At 41.3% G+C, this 15,393-nt stretch overlaps 2 protein-coding genes across 3 annotated transcripts in view; one reads left to right on the top strand and one right to left on the bottom strand.

Annotated features, from left to right (window-relative positions):
• The window catches only part of LINGO2 (leucine rich repeat and Ig domain containing 2), a 246,234-nt gene that overhangs the window by 214,354 nt on the left and 16,487 nt on the right, over nt 1–15,393 (top strand). The gene's annotated exons all lie outside the window — the stretch shown is intronic.
• LOC138733455 (inositol 1,4,5-trisphosphate receptor-interacting protein-like 1) lies at nt 106–1,767 on the bottom strand. Its single transcript, XM_069880647.1, is given in 3 exon segments — nt 106–1,035; nt 1,038–1,393; nt 1,443–1,767. Coding segments are annotated over 3 exon segments (1,611 nt in total).

Raw genomic sequence — 15,393 nt, 5'->3', positions numbered from 1 at the left:
CCTCTCTGTGTCCTGCATTCACCCTCTTCTTCCCCTGCAGTGTGAGGATATTGCCTGCTGCCAGCTGTGAGGTCCACAATCAAGCTGTGTGCATGGAGATCTCTTTCAATATCCCTTCACGAGCAGTCTTGCAAGTCGATGTTGCAGCTGTTTGAAATCACGCAGTGCATCGGCATAGGCCTCTGGATCCTTTGTGAAGCGTTGGAAGAGATTGAGTGGCTCGGCCTTTGTGAAGGATGGCGGCAAGTTTATCTCCTCGGGCACGTTCTCGTTGCCAAGGAAGAAGTGTTTAAGGCACTTCTCCTTCAGGCAGCCGAGCATGTATTGCATGATGTCTTGCAGCCGCTGTAGGAAATACTTCCTGTGCCAATCTGAGACGGGGATTGTGGTCAGGAGGTGCATGACAACTGTCTTGAAGTCATAGCTGGAAAAGTTTGTGTCCCTCAGGAGGAAAGCGCAGTGGTGAAGGCATTTGAGGTGGACACGGCCGGTTGGGATCTGCCTGGCCATGTACCTGAAGAACTTCACCTCTGCCACAGCGTAGGTGACTGGCCATGTAGTGCTTGGGGTGGAGGTGTCCTCTGTAGCCTGGCTACTTAGGAAGATGTCTGAGTCTCCGTACTGCACCCCAAAGATCAACTCACCGAAGTGGGTTCTTCCGGAGGCACTTGTCAGCTCCAGCCTGCAGGACCGGCTGGAGGGCAGCATCTTCATGTTGTAGCGACTCGAATGAGGCACATCCATCCAGGCTGACATCATGAGGTTCTGGAACCAGCGGGCAGTTTTGTGCACATCTAGGTAGCGTCCTGTGCAGAGGGTGTGTAGGAGGATGGGGTCCTGATTTTTAATGATGTCCTTCTGAAAATCGTGGAGGAAGCAGAGCATGTTCTCCTCCGTCTCCTGCCCCATACAGGTACACTCCAGCTCCACGCAGATGCAGGGGTCTCCTGCTGGCATCTCCCCTGCGGTGCCCAGCTCCAGGTTGAAGATGTGGCCAAGAGGGGCCTTCAGGGGCAGGAGCAGCTGGTAGACATAACAGCGTTATCATTACAGGGAAACCAGCCTTCAAAGGAGCTGCCCACACTGATGGCTTGTTGCAGCACAGGGTAGAAACTCTTGCACAGCTTCTTTTGGAAGACACAGAGGAGTTCATCCACCAGCTCATTCACCACCAGGCCACTGTAGGTCAGACACTGCACTGGCTTCCGACCACGCTTTTCAAAAATCCCGACCTGATCCCTCTCATCATCAGAACTTTCTCTTTCACTTTCTTCTTCCTCCTTCTCCTCCTCATATTCCTCCACCTCCTCATATTCCTCCACTTCCTCATATGCCTCCTCATATTCCTCCTCCTCCTCATATTCCTCCACCTCCTCACATTCCTCCTCCTCCTCTTCCTCCACCTTCACCATGTTGCAGCCAGGGCTGCAGCTTAGTGCTGCTGCTGCTGTCTGACTCACGGCTCCTTTTCCTCAACCACCAGCAAAGGCCCAAGAGCAGGACCAGGCCTCCAGCAATAGCCCAGAAGTGCCACTGCTGCAAGGCAGTAGAGAGCAGTGCTCCCCAGGCAAAGTCCCACGGCTCCTGTGTCCTCTGCTCCCGGGACCTCTCCTCTATCTCCTGCCACAGCCAAGCCATCTCCTTCTCCAGGTACAAGGCACGCTGCTGCATGCGCTCACACGTGGCCTCATCCAGCTCATCACCAGCCATCGGCAGGTTCTTCATGAGGTGTAGGAACACATGGACGAGGAATGTAGTGGCAGCCATGGCCTGCAGGAGGAAGGAGAAGAGGGGTTCAGAGGGGCTGGGCTGGAGGGAGCTGGTGGCAGGGGAGAGACACTTTTTGGGCAGGCAGGAGTGGGGACGAGGCAGCTGGGAGGCAGTGATGCCGTTGCACCGCGCCCCGCCCAAGGTGGTCCTGTGAGCGGCTGGGGCCTTGACGCTGGGGCAGAACTGATCCTCCCTGAGACCCAAGTTTCCGCCCCAGGCCTCGTCCAGCCCAGCCTCCCACCACGTGTGTCCTCACCACCATCCCACGTCGCACTGGTCAGGGCTGCCTGCTGGCACCTCTATAACCTCCCCTGTGGTCTCTCATCCTTTGTGATGTCACAGGCACCGGAGCACACCACAAGCTCACCCCCCCAGCCAGCCCCAGCCTTCACCCACACCCCCAGCTCAACGACTTTCAGCTTGTCCCTGTCTTGTTCTGTCCCCTGTCACTTAGGAGAAGAGGTCAGCTCCCTCCTCTCTACAACCTCATTTGAGGTAGTTTATTCATCTTTGCCAAAAAACCCCACCAAGCCTCTGACACCATGCTAGGATGTCCATTCCCACTGCTCTGCCTCTGCAGTTTGCGTCCTGCGTGTTTCTCGCTACGTCACAAGCTTTACTTTCATGGCAGTAAGCCTAAAATTTGTAATCTATTTGTCTGTTTAGTTTTATAATACTTCAAGAATTGCTCAGGCTTGGAGCAGCAAGTTACACAATGCGATTTCCCACAAGGCAGTCACTTCAAATCCCTTTCTTTCCCCTTCCTCCACCCCAAAGTAAAACGAAACAAAATGTAGAGAGCAATAAGGTCTCCCCTCAGCCTTCTGTTCTCTAGGCCCAACAACCCCAGTTCCCTCAGCCGCTCCTCGTAAAACTCGTTTTCCTGCCCCTTCACCAACTTCGTTGCTCTTCTCTGGACATGCTCCAGAGCCTCAACATCCTTCCCGTAGTGTGGGGCCCAGAACTAACACATTATTCAAGGAGCGGTCTCACCAATGCCGAGTACAGAGGGAGAATAACCCCCCTGGACATGCTGGTCACGCCATTTCTGATACAAGCCGAGATGCCATTGGCCTGCTTGGCCACCTGGCACACTGCTGGCTCACATTCAGTCGCTGTCAACCAACACCCCCAAGTCCTCCTCTTCCAGGCAGCTTTCTAGCCACTCTTCTCCTCGTCTGTAGCACTGCATAGGGTTTTGTGCCCCAAGAGCAGGACCCGGAATTTGGCGTTGTTAAACCTCATGCCATTGGACTTTGCCCAGCGGTCCAGCCAATTCAGATCCCTTTGCAGAGCCTCCCTGCCCTCCAGCAGATCAACACTTCCAACCAGCTTAGTGCCATCTGCAAACTTGATACAGGTGCACTCTGTGCCTTCTTCCAGATCATTGATAAAGATGCTGAATAGGAATGGACCTAGAACTGAGCCCTGGGGAACCCCACTTTTAACTGGCCTCCAGCTGGAGTTAACTCCATTTACCACCACGCTCTGGGCCCGGCCATCCAACCAGTTTTCCACCCAGGAGAATGTTCACCTGTCCAATCCAGAGGCTGACAGTTTCCTAAGCAGAATGCTGTGAAACACTGTGTCAAAGGCTTTACTGAAGTCCAAGAAGACTACATCCACAGCCTTTCCCTCATGCAGCAGGCTGGTCACTTTTTCTTCCTGTTTCATCCTATTCTATTTTTTCATCCTATTCTTTATCATCTTACATTATTAAATAGTCTGAATTTTACTCAAGTTTTAGAATATTGCAGTAAAAATATTCTTCTTAAAGGTCTCAGGATTACTGATGCATGAATGTCAATGAAGAACTGATAGGAAAGCTTCAGCCAGGGTAGGGGAGGTTGTGCCAGCTTGTTTGTTTCTAAGCTCTAAAATGAAATGGCTGTATAGAAGAGGGGAGAGGGAATTAAATGCCTTCCTTCCAAGTATTTTTGAAAAAAAATCCCAAAAACATTATTTCCTTTGTAAGCAATATACAGTTATTTTCAAATTGAGCCCTTTTTTTTTGGGGGGGGGGGGTGTTTTTGTGGGGGGTGGGATCTACAGTTCTGTTGTGCTATATTGCAGTGCTTTTCTGTGGCTTCATCTTTCTGGCAGAACTATTTATATTGCAGTCTACCATAATTATTATAAAGTAAGTCCTCTCTTTTCAGGAAGACATAGTGATGCATCACAGAGGGAAGCATACCAGCTTGCAGAAATTGCAGCTCACAGAAATAGCACATAGCTGGATTGCAACTCCAGAGAGGTGCCATCATTTCTAGGCATTTTGGGCATCAGAAAAAATGCCAAAGGTTTTCGGGAAATGAGGGAAATGAGAGTGTAGGTTTTGCTGTTTGGCGGGGGTGTGGGGAGATGGGGGGTGGCTTTTTGGTGGATTTTTTCTTTTTCAGTAGTGAAGGTAGAGCAAAAATAGGCCAAATACAACCTGTGACTAGCATATTTGGTTTTGTGAAGGACTGGTTTTATATGAAGCAAGTTAGAGAGAGGTATCAGCTATTGTATGAAACAGGCAATGCTAAATTCAAAAAGTATAGATCATTATTATTCTTTCTGTACCAGAAGACATATAAGACCACTCAATGACTGGGATTGCACAGAGAGGGTCGCTAAAACGGGGCAAGAGTGCAACACTGGGTGAGCACTGCTCCCAGTAACGAAAATAAAATCCTTACTAATTTGAATATGAGTTTTTAAAACACGTTGCAGTCTTTTACAGCTACTTAAAGGGTCCCTATATCTTATCCTGAAATACTGCAAAATCTGTCTCTTCCCGTAAAAGAGCTTCTACATTAAATCATATTTGACTCAATTATTTTAAAAGAAGGTAATATAAAAAACGGAGAAACAAAAAAATAGCCCCTTAATATATTTTTTCTTATTCAGCCAGTACTAAAAGAATAGCATCTGTGCCCTTTTCAATAATTGCTGCATTATTCAGTTTGATGCACCCGTTGTGATGAACACCACAGAAAACTTCCTGGCTTTTGATTGAGAATTGTGTGGTCTCAGAAAACCTGCAGTCTCAAAAAACATTTGCCAAGGACTTACTTGGTTTATTCAATGAACAGAAAACAGTGCAGTTGACTACTACTGACCATGCCTGTGGGTACCACGTCCCTGAAAGACTGCAAGGGAGAAGTAATGGACATCACTATGAATTGATGCACAGCTAGGCAGATGATGCTGTGAAGAACAGTTGCCTGATTTGGTAGTGCTGTGTTTTCTTTGGACAAGTTTATGAGATGTGTTTGTATCTTCCAGCAGGAATCAGGAGCACCAGAGCTGCCGTGGGTGAGCAGGGACACCTAATGGCTTTGGTAAATTAAATTGGGATTGCTTCTGCCACTTGCTGATAAACTCGGGAAGGTTTTTGAGGAAAGGCTCTCAGCGACTCTCTGCTTAGCGTCATGTCTCATAGCACTTTGCACTACAACCCTTCTCTGCACTTTTTTCTCGATTCTGTGAAGTAGGGAGAAAAATACGTGCACTCTAAGTATAGTGACAGACTTTCAGGAGAAGATAGAAGGTTGCTGATTATTGTGTAACTGCAATATCAGGGTTTGTAGAAACAAACAAGCAGAAGGTCACTTAAAATCATGGATTCCACATATCACCTTTATTATTTTATCAGTTTTAAAGCAGAGAAATTATGTTTGCACCTGTGGTTCTCATTGCTTAATGTTAAACATTTTAAATGTAATTCAAATAGTTGTTTTCTTTTGTCATATAAGTATTATGCATTACCACATTTTTCTGTCTTCTGGGACAAAATAAGTCCTACAAAATCAATAATGCTTATGAAAGTGAGACACTTCATGACACTTGAGGAATCTTTACATATAAAATATTTTTCCTATAAAGGTTAAGTTCTAGGTGAAATTTAAGTCGGTATATACCCAGTGTACAAAGTCACCTCTTACTGCAGCAGAAAAAAAGCAGCCATTCCAAGTTAGGCAGAGATCCATCTAGCCCAATATTATGTCTCACTTGTCGGTGACAGCAATGCCAGCCATGTGACAAATCTGAGCAAGCTGGAGTTTGTCGGGTTCCTGGCTACCACCTGCAAAAACCAAGAGAAAACAAAGGTGTCAGAAGGTTATCATGGTTCATCAAGGACAAAACATGGCTTGTTGTTTGGAGGTGCTGCTCGGCACTGGAGCTGCAACTCACACATACCGCCTTCACAGACACCAGCAGCCACTGCAGCCTCCAGCACAGAGCAGCATTACTCAGTCATTTTGACAAAGGCTCCGCAAGAGTTGCCAGGAGGACATCAAGATAGTAAAGAAAAGACAGGATAAGTTGCCCAAACCTGGTGGTGCAGAGTTTAGGATCCAACTGCAGGAGAGTTGCCCCTTCAGTCAAGGGCTTTAAAGTGAATAGTGTTTCACAGTAGAGAAAAAAAAGATCAAAGGCTTTCAAATAAAAAAAGAAAAGCAAAACCAAGGGCTCATCCAGTATGATTGGAACAGGACTTAGTTAAGACCTGTTGACGCACTATGTGGATCAGTTCCAAACAATCCATCTTTCTCAGCACACTGCATTCTCTATAACAATTTTTTAGGGGCTTACCACGTTGAGTAATGATAAGCAGTCATTCACATGTTGCTACGAAAGTCTGAGGCCATCCCTACAGAAGTTATCCTCCCATGATTTTATTGATTATAGAAGCTAGAGATTACTTAGGCCATAGTTAAAAGCCTTGTTATAAAATCTGTTTCTACAGATGATGACAGACTCGTTAGCTGTGATTTTTCCCTCCTCCAGCTTCATCAGATGACATAAGACAGACTCTGAATAATTTTCTTTCAGCATAAGTGTATTAATGCTAGATTGAATAAATTATAAGCATCCTTTGCTTTCAAACAGCTGAATACTAAACAGATCTGCTCTGTATATATTTCAGATCATTGAATTTCAGTGGTCCTCATAAGCACCTTTTTTTGCACTTTTTCAGCATCACATTATGTTGTTATACAGCTCTTTAAATATGTGTGCAGTGTTCCATGTGAGGGAAATAGGTTTTGCTCCCAGCTTTGATCCAAAACTTCCTCAAACTGATTGAAAATTTATGACTGACATTAATGATCTCCTGATTAAACCTTAGCCTTTGCTGCTTTCCATGGCTGTATTCTCAACTAAGTTTTTATATGTGCTCCACGTATCACCAGTCCGTGAACAGTTTAAGAAACACTACTCCAAAGTGCTAGTACTGCAACGCTGTACAAAGACACTAATCTGAATAGTGACACCTCCTGAATAAGACACCTGAATAAGACACCTCCTTAATAATGACTCTTTGTTTCTCATCTCTCCCGCAAGGTGTTCTGAAATGAGGCCTGAGAGTAAAGACTCGGGAAAGAGATAGTTAAGTTTTGTATTCTCATTTCTTGCTCTGCCTTCACCTAGAACTGTTTTAAAGCTCTACATTTTTCATACTGCAATGAATATGTTTTTTTCATTGCATATTCTGTTAGCAGTATTTTTCTCTTATCTTAATTTTTATTTTAAATATTAAGAAGGTTCAGTATGCTACAGCACATTACTATACAGTCACACATAGATCATAAATTTCTGGATTTTCATGTCTCAGTTTTACGTTAGGGCCTTATATATTTATTAAGATAATAAGAAATTCTAGAAAAATTAATGTATTCAGTTCTTCTTGGCAGTATTCTTAGTTCTTACACAAGTAATACTGACCTTTTGCTGAAATTGTCGTTGCTAATACAGCTTGATTTTGGTGTTACTGCACTATATGAAAATCAAAGATTGTTCTAGATATCATTTCCAAATAGTGAATGGTTTATTTATGTTAAAAATTTAACTTGCTATACCTGAAATGGAGCAAAGTCCAATATCATATCTGTTTTGAGTTTTCTTTATTCTACTCTGCTTGAAGGACTTATTTACTTGTTTGTTTACTTTATGCTGACTTTTTTTCCATTTACCTTAAAACTTTTTAGTCTCACCAGTGATGTAAAAAGCCTTTGAATATATGTATGAATGAATGATGAATATATGTATGGAGATACTTACTCATCAGTGTCTTGGTAAGCTAATGACAAAGATATTTCAAGTGATATATCAGCTGTTTTGAGAAACAGGGTCTAAATCAGAGCTGAGAATGATGTGTTCAGCATTTCCTCAAACGGCACATATAATTTCATGCAGATATAGGTGCATATTTCCAGATAATTTGTCATGCAACAGAGTTATCCAAATATATTTGAGATTTTTCTGCCTCACTTGTAGAATTTACATCAGGGAATAAGCAATGTTGTTGGTATATTAACAATATGTTTTAAGCAGAATACAATAAAAGGAAAAATTTATATGCCCATATTACCCAGCAGGGGAGTGAAGTGCTGAAAAGGCCAATGAAATGGAAGTGTGAAGTGCTGACCTATAATGCTATCTTAATTAAAATTGTCTCTGCTAAAGTCCTTGTACTTCCAGGAGCTGACTGCCATGGACACTTCACACGTTATATTGTGCTAGTGTAATTTAAAATTTGAGACAAGGGAGTTTTCCACTGGAAAAGCTATAAATCACACATAAGTACAAAAAAAACAGTATATCACCTGGTCAAATTAAGATGGTAGCATGGAAGATTGGCTTTTTGGATCTCTGTTACAAATGCTTAGTCAATTTTACTGATCTTACCTTAGACTAGTAAGCGCAGTACGTACTTATTTCCCATATATAACAAATTCCTGAACACCAAATGCAGATGGTGCAGATGGGAGGGCAGAACACTGTCTAAAACTGTGGTGAACTAAAACTGCAAAGATTAGCAAAGAAGGACATGCGTGAAACTCCTGAAGTAAATTCAAATAAATGCCTCATTTATAAGATGCTCCTTAGCAATACACGTCTTGCTCAAACTATAGCTTGTTTATTTTTTGCCCCATACTGCTTAGGTCTATGCATTACTGAAATAGCAATCTCAGCCTCAACTCACCCAGTTTTGAGATTCTATGAATTCAAAATATACATCTTGCAAGAGGCTCAGAATTTTTGTTTTTTATTTTCTAGGGTAATTATATCATCTTCAGTTATGTGCATTATAGGATTTGTACAAGGCTTGTTATTTATTTAGAAAAAAACACATTTCATGTTTATATTAGTTCCAGTATTTTTAATTTGTAGAGGCCTTTCCTAGGAAGAAATGACAAGAATAATGATAGCTTTTGTTCCTCAAGACCGTAGGAAAGTTCCAAGGCTCCTTTAGGGTCATCCTTTAGATAGATGATGGAGGCAATGTTTACTAATCAGATGATTTTGTGTACCTTCTGTCATCCCATACCAGGCTTGCTCCTTAAATGTCGTCATCAGGCCTTTTTATAGTGTTCTGAGTGCTAGAAGCTACTAGGTCAAATAGGCTTCGAGCATGCCTGAAATGTAGCTGAATGTAACTTTCCTATCTAGGCAGTACAGTATGTATAGTGTTCATTTCCACGGTGAAATAAAACAAAACATTTGGATTGTTAAAAAATTAATAATACAGGACAACCATTAAAAGAACGGAGCTCTTGATTGAAATAGTGACTCAGCAAAGCAGACAGATTTGGGAAATCTGTTCTATACGGCAGAAGCTCTTGGTCCTCCCACCAACAGATTGTATGAAGGTATGCAGAGAACATGCATGCTGGCCAGGCAGTGGGAAGTAGACCAGAGAGTGATGTGTCTAATCTATTCTCCACCCACATTGCCTGTGCTTCTTCAAGGATGCACAGCCATTCCAAATTATGGTCATTAGCCAAATTGCTGTTTGCAACTGTTTGGAGGGATTTGGGATCTGTATTCAGATTGCCATTCCTGTCCCCTCTGTGTCTTTTTCCCCTTCTTCCTACTCTATGTGAAGTCAGTGATTCATTCTTTTTTCTTTCCTCCATATGGCAGTATGTATTAGAAAAGAGGGAGAAATGCTCAACCAGAACACATTCTTTCAGTCCCAGAGGAGACAGAGGGGAATAAACAGCATTTGCAGCTTATTATCTCCTCTTTGTATCTGTGCATAAGCCAAAAGGTTTGGGCGATTTCTTTTCCCTTCCACTGACAAGGGCTGGTCACTGAGTCCCGATGGTATGCTTATGTGAGTGATGAGCAGACAGTAGCAATCTTTGCAGCTACCGAAAATACTCTCCTGTGCAGTTGATAGTGCAGAATTAAGTAAAATGTTGATCAGACTCCAAGTTGCACTCTCTAAACATCTGCCTGACGTAACTTCATCTTATAAATTCTCGTTCATGGGATCTTTACAGTCGGTGGTTACATGTTGGTATTTGGATGTGGTTGCTATGCAGATAATAAGATAAATTAGCTAAACCGAGCATTCCTTAAAAGAAAATATGTCAATATGTGTCAAATAGGAATAAAAATCAGGTTAGGCAAAGTTAAAGCAGTATTTAAAAATAAAGAAGTGTCCTCTTTATTGACAGTAAATATATACTAATCAACAAAACCAATGAAAATGTGCCAGCATAATTTCCTTTCACTAAAACAGCAAGACAGATATTGACCAACTGTCTTAACTGACTTGCAGTTCAGCTTTTCAGGCATGAAATTTCCTAACTGCAAACAGAACTGGCAGGCAAATTACTCTTGCTTAAAATATGTTTGTGTTAAAACAGAAGTGGAGATATTGGTATGGAGGAACAAGCTATGCTCACAGCTTTGTACATAGATGTAATGTGCTTTTTCATCAATAATAACATGAAATCTACAAGAATTTGAGTCAAAACCTATAGAAGCTAAAAACATACAGTTCCTAGTAAGGGGTGCTAAGGGGCATGGTTTAGTGTTTGATAGGAATGGTTGGACTCGATGATCCGGTGGGTCTCTTCCAACTTGGTTATTCTATGATTCTATGATTCTATGATTCTATGATTCTGTGATTCTATGGTTCTGTCTCAGATGTCACAGTAGTCATCTAAAAATCCTCATTTCATTCAGGATTAAACTGACCTACCCATTCTGTCTAATTTTACATAGAACATCCTTGAAATAAAAACAGTCCCAGAATCTTACAGGTTTCTTAGGTTTGTGTGTTGCATTTCAGAAGTGATGCATAATGGAAGTCTACAAAGTCTTAGCTGTCAAGCTGCTATCTTTTCAACCACGAAACTCAACTTCATTTGATAATGCAACTTCATATGTAGATTATTCCATGTCCATGTTGCTTTTGGGTGGAAGACTAGACTTCAAAGTCATTTAAGCATGATGCTGTTTAATTGTAAATTCTTAACCTGCCCATCTGCCCTTCCTTAGATGTAAGCTGAAAGTATGTATAATGGATAGGTTGTTATATTTTCCAGATTACCAGGTTATTTAAAAGTTACAACATATAAACATAAATTAATTTAAATATTTCATATGAAAATGAGCTACCTTTCAAATGGCTTGGGCTTTAATTAAGGCTCAATAAGAACTATTCATCTGATTGACTTCAAAAGGAAAAATACAATCTACCCAACTGTGGTAGCTGACTTTTATTGCTATCAGCCACTTAACATCATGCTCCCTTCCCTTCTCCCTAGAGTGGGCCATAACTAAGGGATGATCTAGAGACCAGAGACACAGTCCTCTGGTTGATCCTACTGCAAGTCACATGTCATTGTGCAGGGATCTGCCTGGAAAATATCAGTATGATATTAGGGATACAAATCCTTAGTCTAGGAACCAGAGAGAAACATAGGTAGCAGGAGATGCCATACTGAACACCTCTTACGTCCAGGATTTTTCAAAAATGTTATGGTTCTTTCAAATATCAAAATAAATGCCTAGTTCTTAAGAATTTTCTCTCACTTACAGCAGATAAGCTGTTCATAAAATTGGATACTTATCCTCATAGTGAAGTTTCCTATCTTGGGACCCCACTGAAAAATACTGGGTGCAAATCTGTTCCCGCAGTAATAACTGAGAACCCTTTTTCCTTAAATATGTGACTGTTGTTAATGAAATAAACATGAAGCTTTAGTTCTCCAAATTCAAGCAATGCCAAAACTGAAAATGGTCTTCAGCATCACTGATCAAAATCCCAGTCCATGGCTTTGATCCAGAAATTATTACAGAACATGTCCTAATTCACATATGATTTTCCCAGAAATTCAGAATTAAGCATGGCTGGAGCACAACAGCTGGCTACGTGTTCAGCTATGCTAGCCAAAGATTGACGTATAGAATTTTTAGTAATGTTTAATGCTGTATAGTCTGAGTTAATTTACCCTTTATGAACAAGAGTTTGTTGTTATTTTCATTTCATTTTATGTTTAATTACATGTCCTGAGAAGTGGCTAAAACTGCCTACCAATTTTTGATTTTGCATTTCTTAAGTCTTTTGGGGAACACTGAGTTCATCAAGACCTGCAAGTGGAATGAAGAATAAGGCATTCTGAATCACTGATTCAAAAAATAGATATAATGCCCATTATTAACTGTGTGTTCTTCTCTGTCAGACATTGGAAGATAATTGCAGCGTGCAGTTTTCCTTACCCAAGTGATTGTCAGAGCTCCCAAATGCTGAAAATTAATCTTGTGCAGGAGAGCTCTGAACCACAGCACTGAGATTTAGGCTATGCCACTCTCATCTATCAGCTTTCTACAGTAGAACCTTTTATTTTATACAAGCACAGATGGTACCGTAGTTCTCTGCTGTTGACTCGCTACCACTTGTACCATTACTAGTTACCAACTTATCCCACACTGCTACTGTATAAGCAATGGCAGACATCCAGATCTCAGTAATCATACCCCTCTGCACTTCATAAATTTATCACTAAGTAATCCTAAAAGTTTGTAGAAATCGTATTGTTTCCCTTTCTTTTCACCTTTGTACAAGTTTTTGGTCTGTCTTTGTGTCCGTATTTTAGAGCTCAAAGTTCCTCAATCTCAGTCTTCTGAAATTGTCTGTAAAAGTAGGATCAGCTTCTCTAACTGAGATACAGAAGCTTACCTTAGAGCCTAGAGGCTCAAAGTTTATCAAAATGGACACTATCTTTGTACCATGTGCATCTATGCACTGAGAGAAGTGCAGTGCTTTTTTTCTGTTTCTACTTCCTAAAGGTATGGTTTGTGCTATGCTGACTGAGTGAAGCACAATATTGTCTAATCTTTTTTCCTAGCTGAAAGTATTAGGTTCAAATGACCCTAATAAAAATTACTTATTTTCTGTCATGTAAGGGAAAATAAAACCCCCCAGACATTTACAGGAGGGTTATAGGGACAGGAATTAAAAAAAAACCCATCATCTTTTGAGCAAACAGTTATCCTTTACCTGATTGACTTCATATATATGAGTCATCCTGTTGAATTCACTAATTCATCTCCTTTTAAGCAGTATGTGATATTGTTTCCTTTGAGGGTACAGGAACCTGTGAGAAGTGAAAGGGGTTTTTATTTGAACTCTCTTTATATTAAAAAAACAAGGTAGGAAAATCCAGTGTTATGATCTCAGATACACACTGGTGGTAATATCAAGAAAATAAGTATTTATTTTCCTTAATTACCTGAAGAAGTCCCATCCAGTTGCAGGAGACTGAAACAGATGCATCAAAGCTGCATAAAAGCTTACAATCTTAGGGAAAGCCTGGCAGTGAATAATATATTATTTAGCATATATCTGACCATATGCTTTACACACAAGTGCACAGCCATTGGCAAAATTAGTTGTTTGAGGAAATTAATTGCAATTTGGTTCATAGCAATTCTGCTTCCAGTGATACCACTGGCAAGCTGCTTTGACTGCAGTGAGTACAAGTTCTTTTTCATCCTCTTACCTAGTAGAAGATTTAGATGGACGTGAAACTAGTCTGTGAGACTAAACACACAAACAGTCTACAAAAACGGCCTCATTTTAGCAAACCATGACTGTATTCAGCAGCACAATTGCTATCCGACAACATACCCTCATAGACTTGAGCACACCAGAAGGGGTTCTTGTATCCACAGTTGCATGAGAACCACACTCAGGTTCTGAACGTCTGCAAAGGTTGTCAGTGCAAGCCAGAAGTTCACTCTTAGCAGTGCTGAAGTGATCAACACTGCATTTCAGCCCAAACTCCCACACTCTGAGCCCTTTCTAAGAAAGAGCAGACACAAAAAAAGATGTTTGCTCCAGGGAAGAGGACAGTTCCCACTGTTCTATTGAAACTTCTTTTGAAGCATCAGGCTTTGAACAGCAATTTGGCCAGGCACTTTTTCAAATAACGCAAGATACTAGACATGTATCATCACATCTTGACAGAGGGCAGCTTAGTAAACAGACATTTACTGATGTTACCCATGGAAGCTATACCTGACAGTGCTGTAAGTCAGGGTTCAGCATTCAAAGCAATCATATTAAAACCATAGTATTATGATTAATGTTAGGTCAGATATTAAAATCTTAAGATGCTTAAGGTGCTTTCCATTATGTAGCAGGTCTTATCACAGGTGTTCATAGGAGGTGGAGGATGCCTTTTTAGCAGATTGTTTCTGTCCCCAGTGTTAAGCTGAAGTATCCAGTTCTATCACGGGATGCAAGTAATACAATCACAGAAAAAGAAGGCTTTGAATGTAATGTCTAATGTCACTGCTTGTTGAGAAAATTCAATAGGTCTTATCCTGTCACTACATGCCCTTGTGAAAAATCCCTCCCCAGCTTTCTTGTATGATCCCTTCAGGTACCGGAAGGCCACTATAAGGTCTCCCCAGAAACTGCTCTTCTCCAGGCCAAACAACCCCATACCAGCTGCTTCAGTATCAGGCAGAGGAGTTGTCATTGTAATTTTTTTTCCCTCTACTGCTTTCATTTTAGAAGCTAGTGAAATTACCGAGCCACATCATTGCAATGTTTTTGGTACAGTTGGATGCAGAATCAGGAAATCAAATGGAAAAGCATAGAAAGCTTAGGAAAAAAATATCATGTGGATCAAAGGGAGCTGGTTTTGTATTTCTGTCATACATAAGGACAAGGATTATTGTTTTACTGAGCATTTGCTGGACTGCGAATTGTGTAAAAGACGTTGAATTGAAATCTGGCTGCCCAAGAAAAAAAATTACCTGATAGTAGAATCTGTGCAGGCCACTTTTTAAGTGTCATTCTTCTGCATTCTTAAACATGAAAGATGAATCTGAGTGAGATGCAGCTGTGAGAAACAGACTGAGTATAACAACTTGAATGATCTTGTTGTCTGAGGCCCTGAACACCAATAACACATCGTGCATCTAGAGAGTTTTTTGAGAACTCTGAATTTGGACACAGTCAAAATATTTTTCTGAGCTTTATGACTTCTCCTTACACAATAATGTGAAAAGTCAGAGGTTGTGAGTACTAACATAGTATATTCAAAAAAATACTGTCACAGCTAACCATTTCACAGTAGATCTGCATGAGCAAAAACTGTGGGTTTTGTAGGTTCTATTGCCTTTCTTTGCTAGTCACGCCACTGATCAGCTCCTGAGCCATGAATAGGTGCACATCTCACTATTTCATACTGAATGGAAAGTTAACTGGTTGTAATTCTATTGAGATTTATGGCAATGTGCAGGAAAGTTTCCTTACAATACTGATCATTGGAATACAGTCAGTTTGAGCAGTGGCAATCTCCCTCTTAGTGTGTGTGTTTCAAG

This window comes from Phaenicophaeus curvirostris, chromosome Z, assembly GCF_032191515.1.
Source record: "Phaenicophaeus curvirostris isolate KB17595 chromosome Z, BPBGC_Pcur_1.0, whole genome shotgun sequence".
In the NCBI taxonomy this organism is placed as follows: domain Eukaryota; kingdom Metazoa; phylum Chordata; class Aves; order Cuculiformes; family Cuculidae; genus Phaenicophaeus; species Phaenicophaeus curvirostris.
The sequence above is the reverse complement of the archived record's forward strand: the minus strand, read 5'-3'. Positions and strand labels throughout refer to the sequence as shown.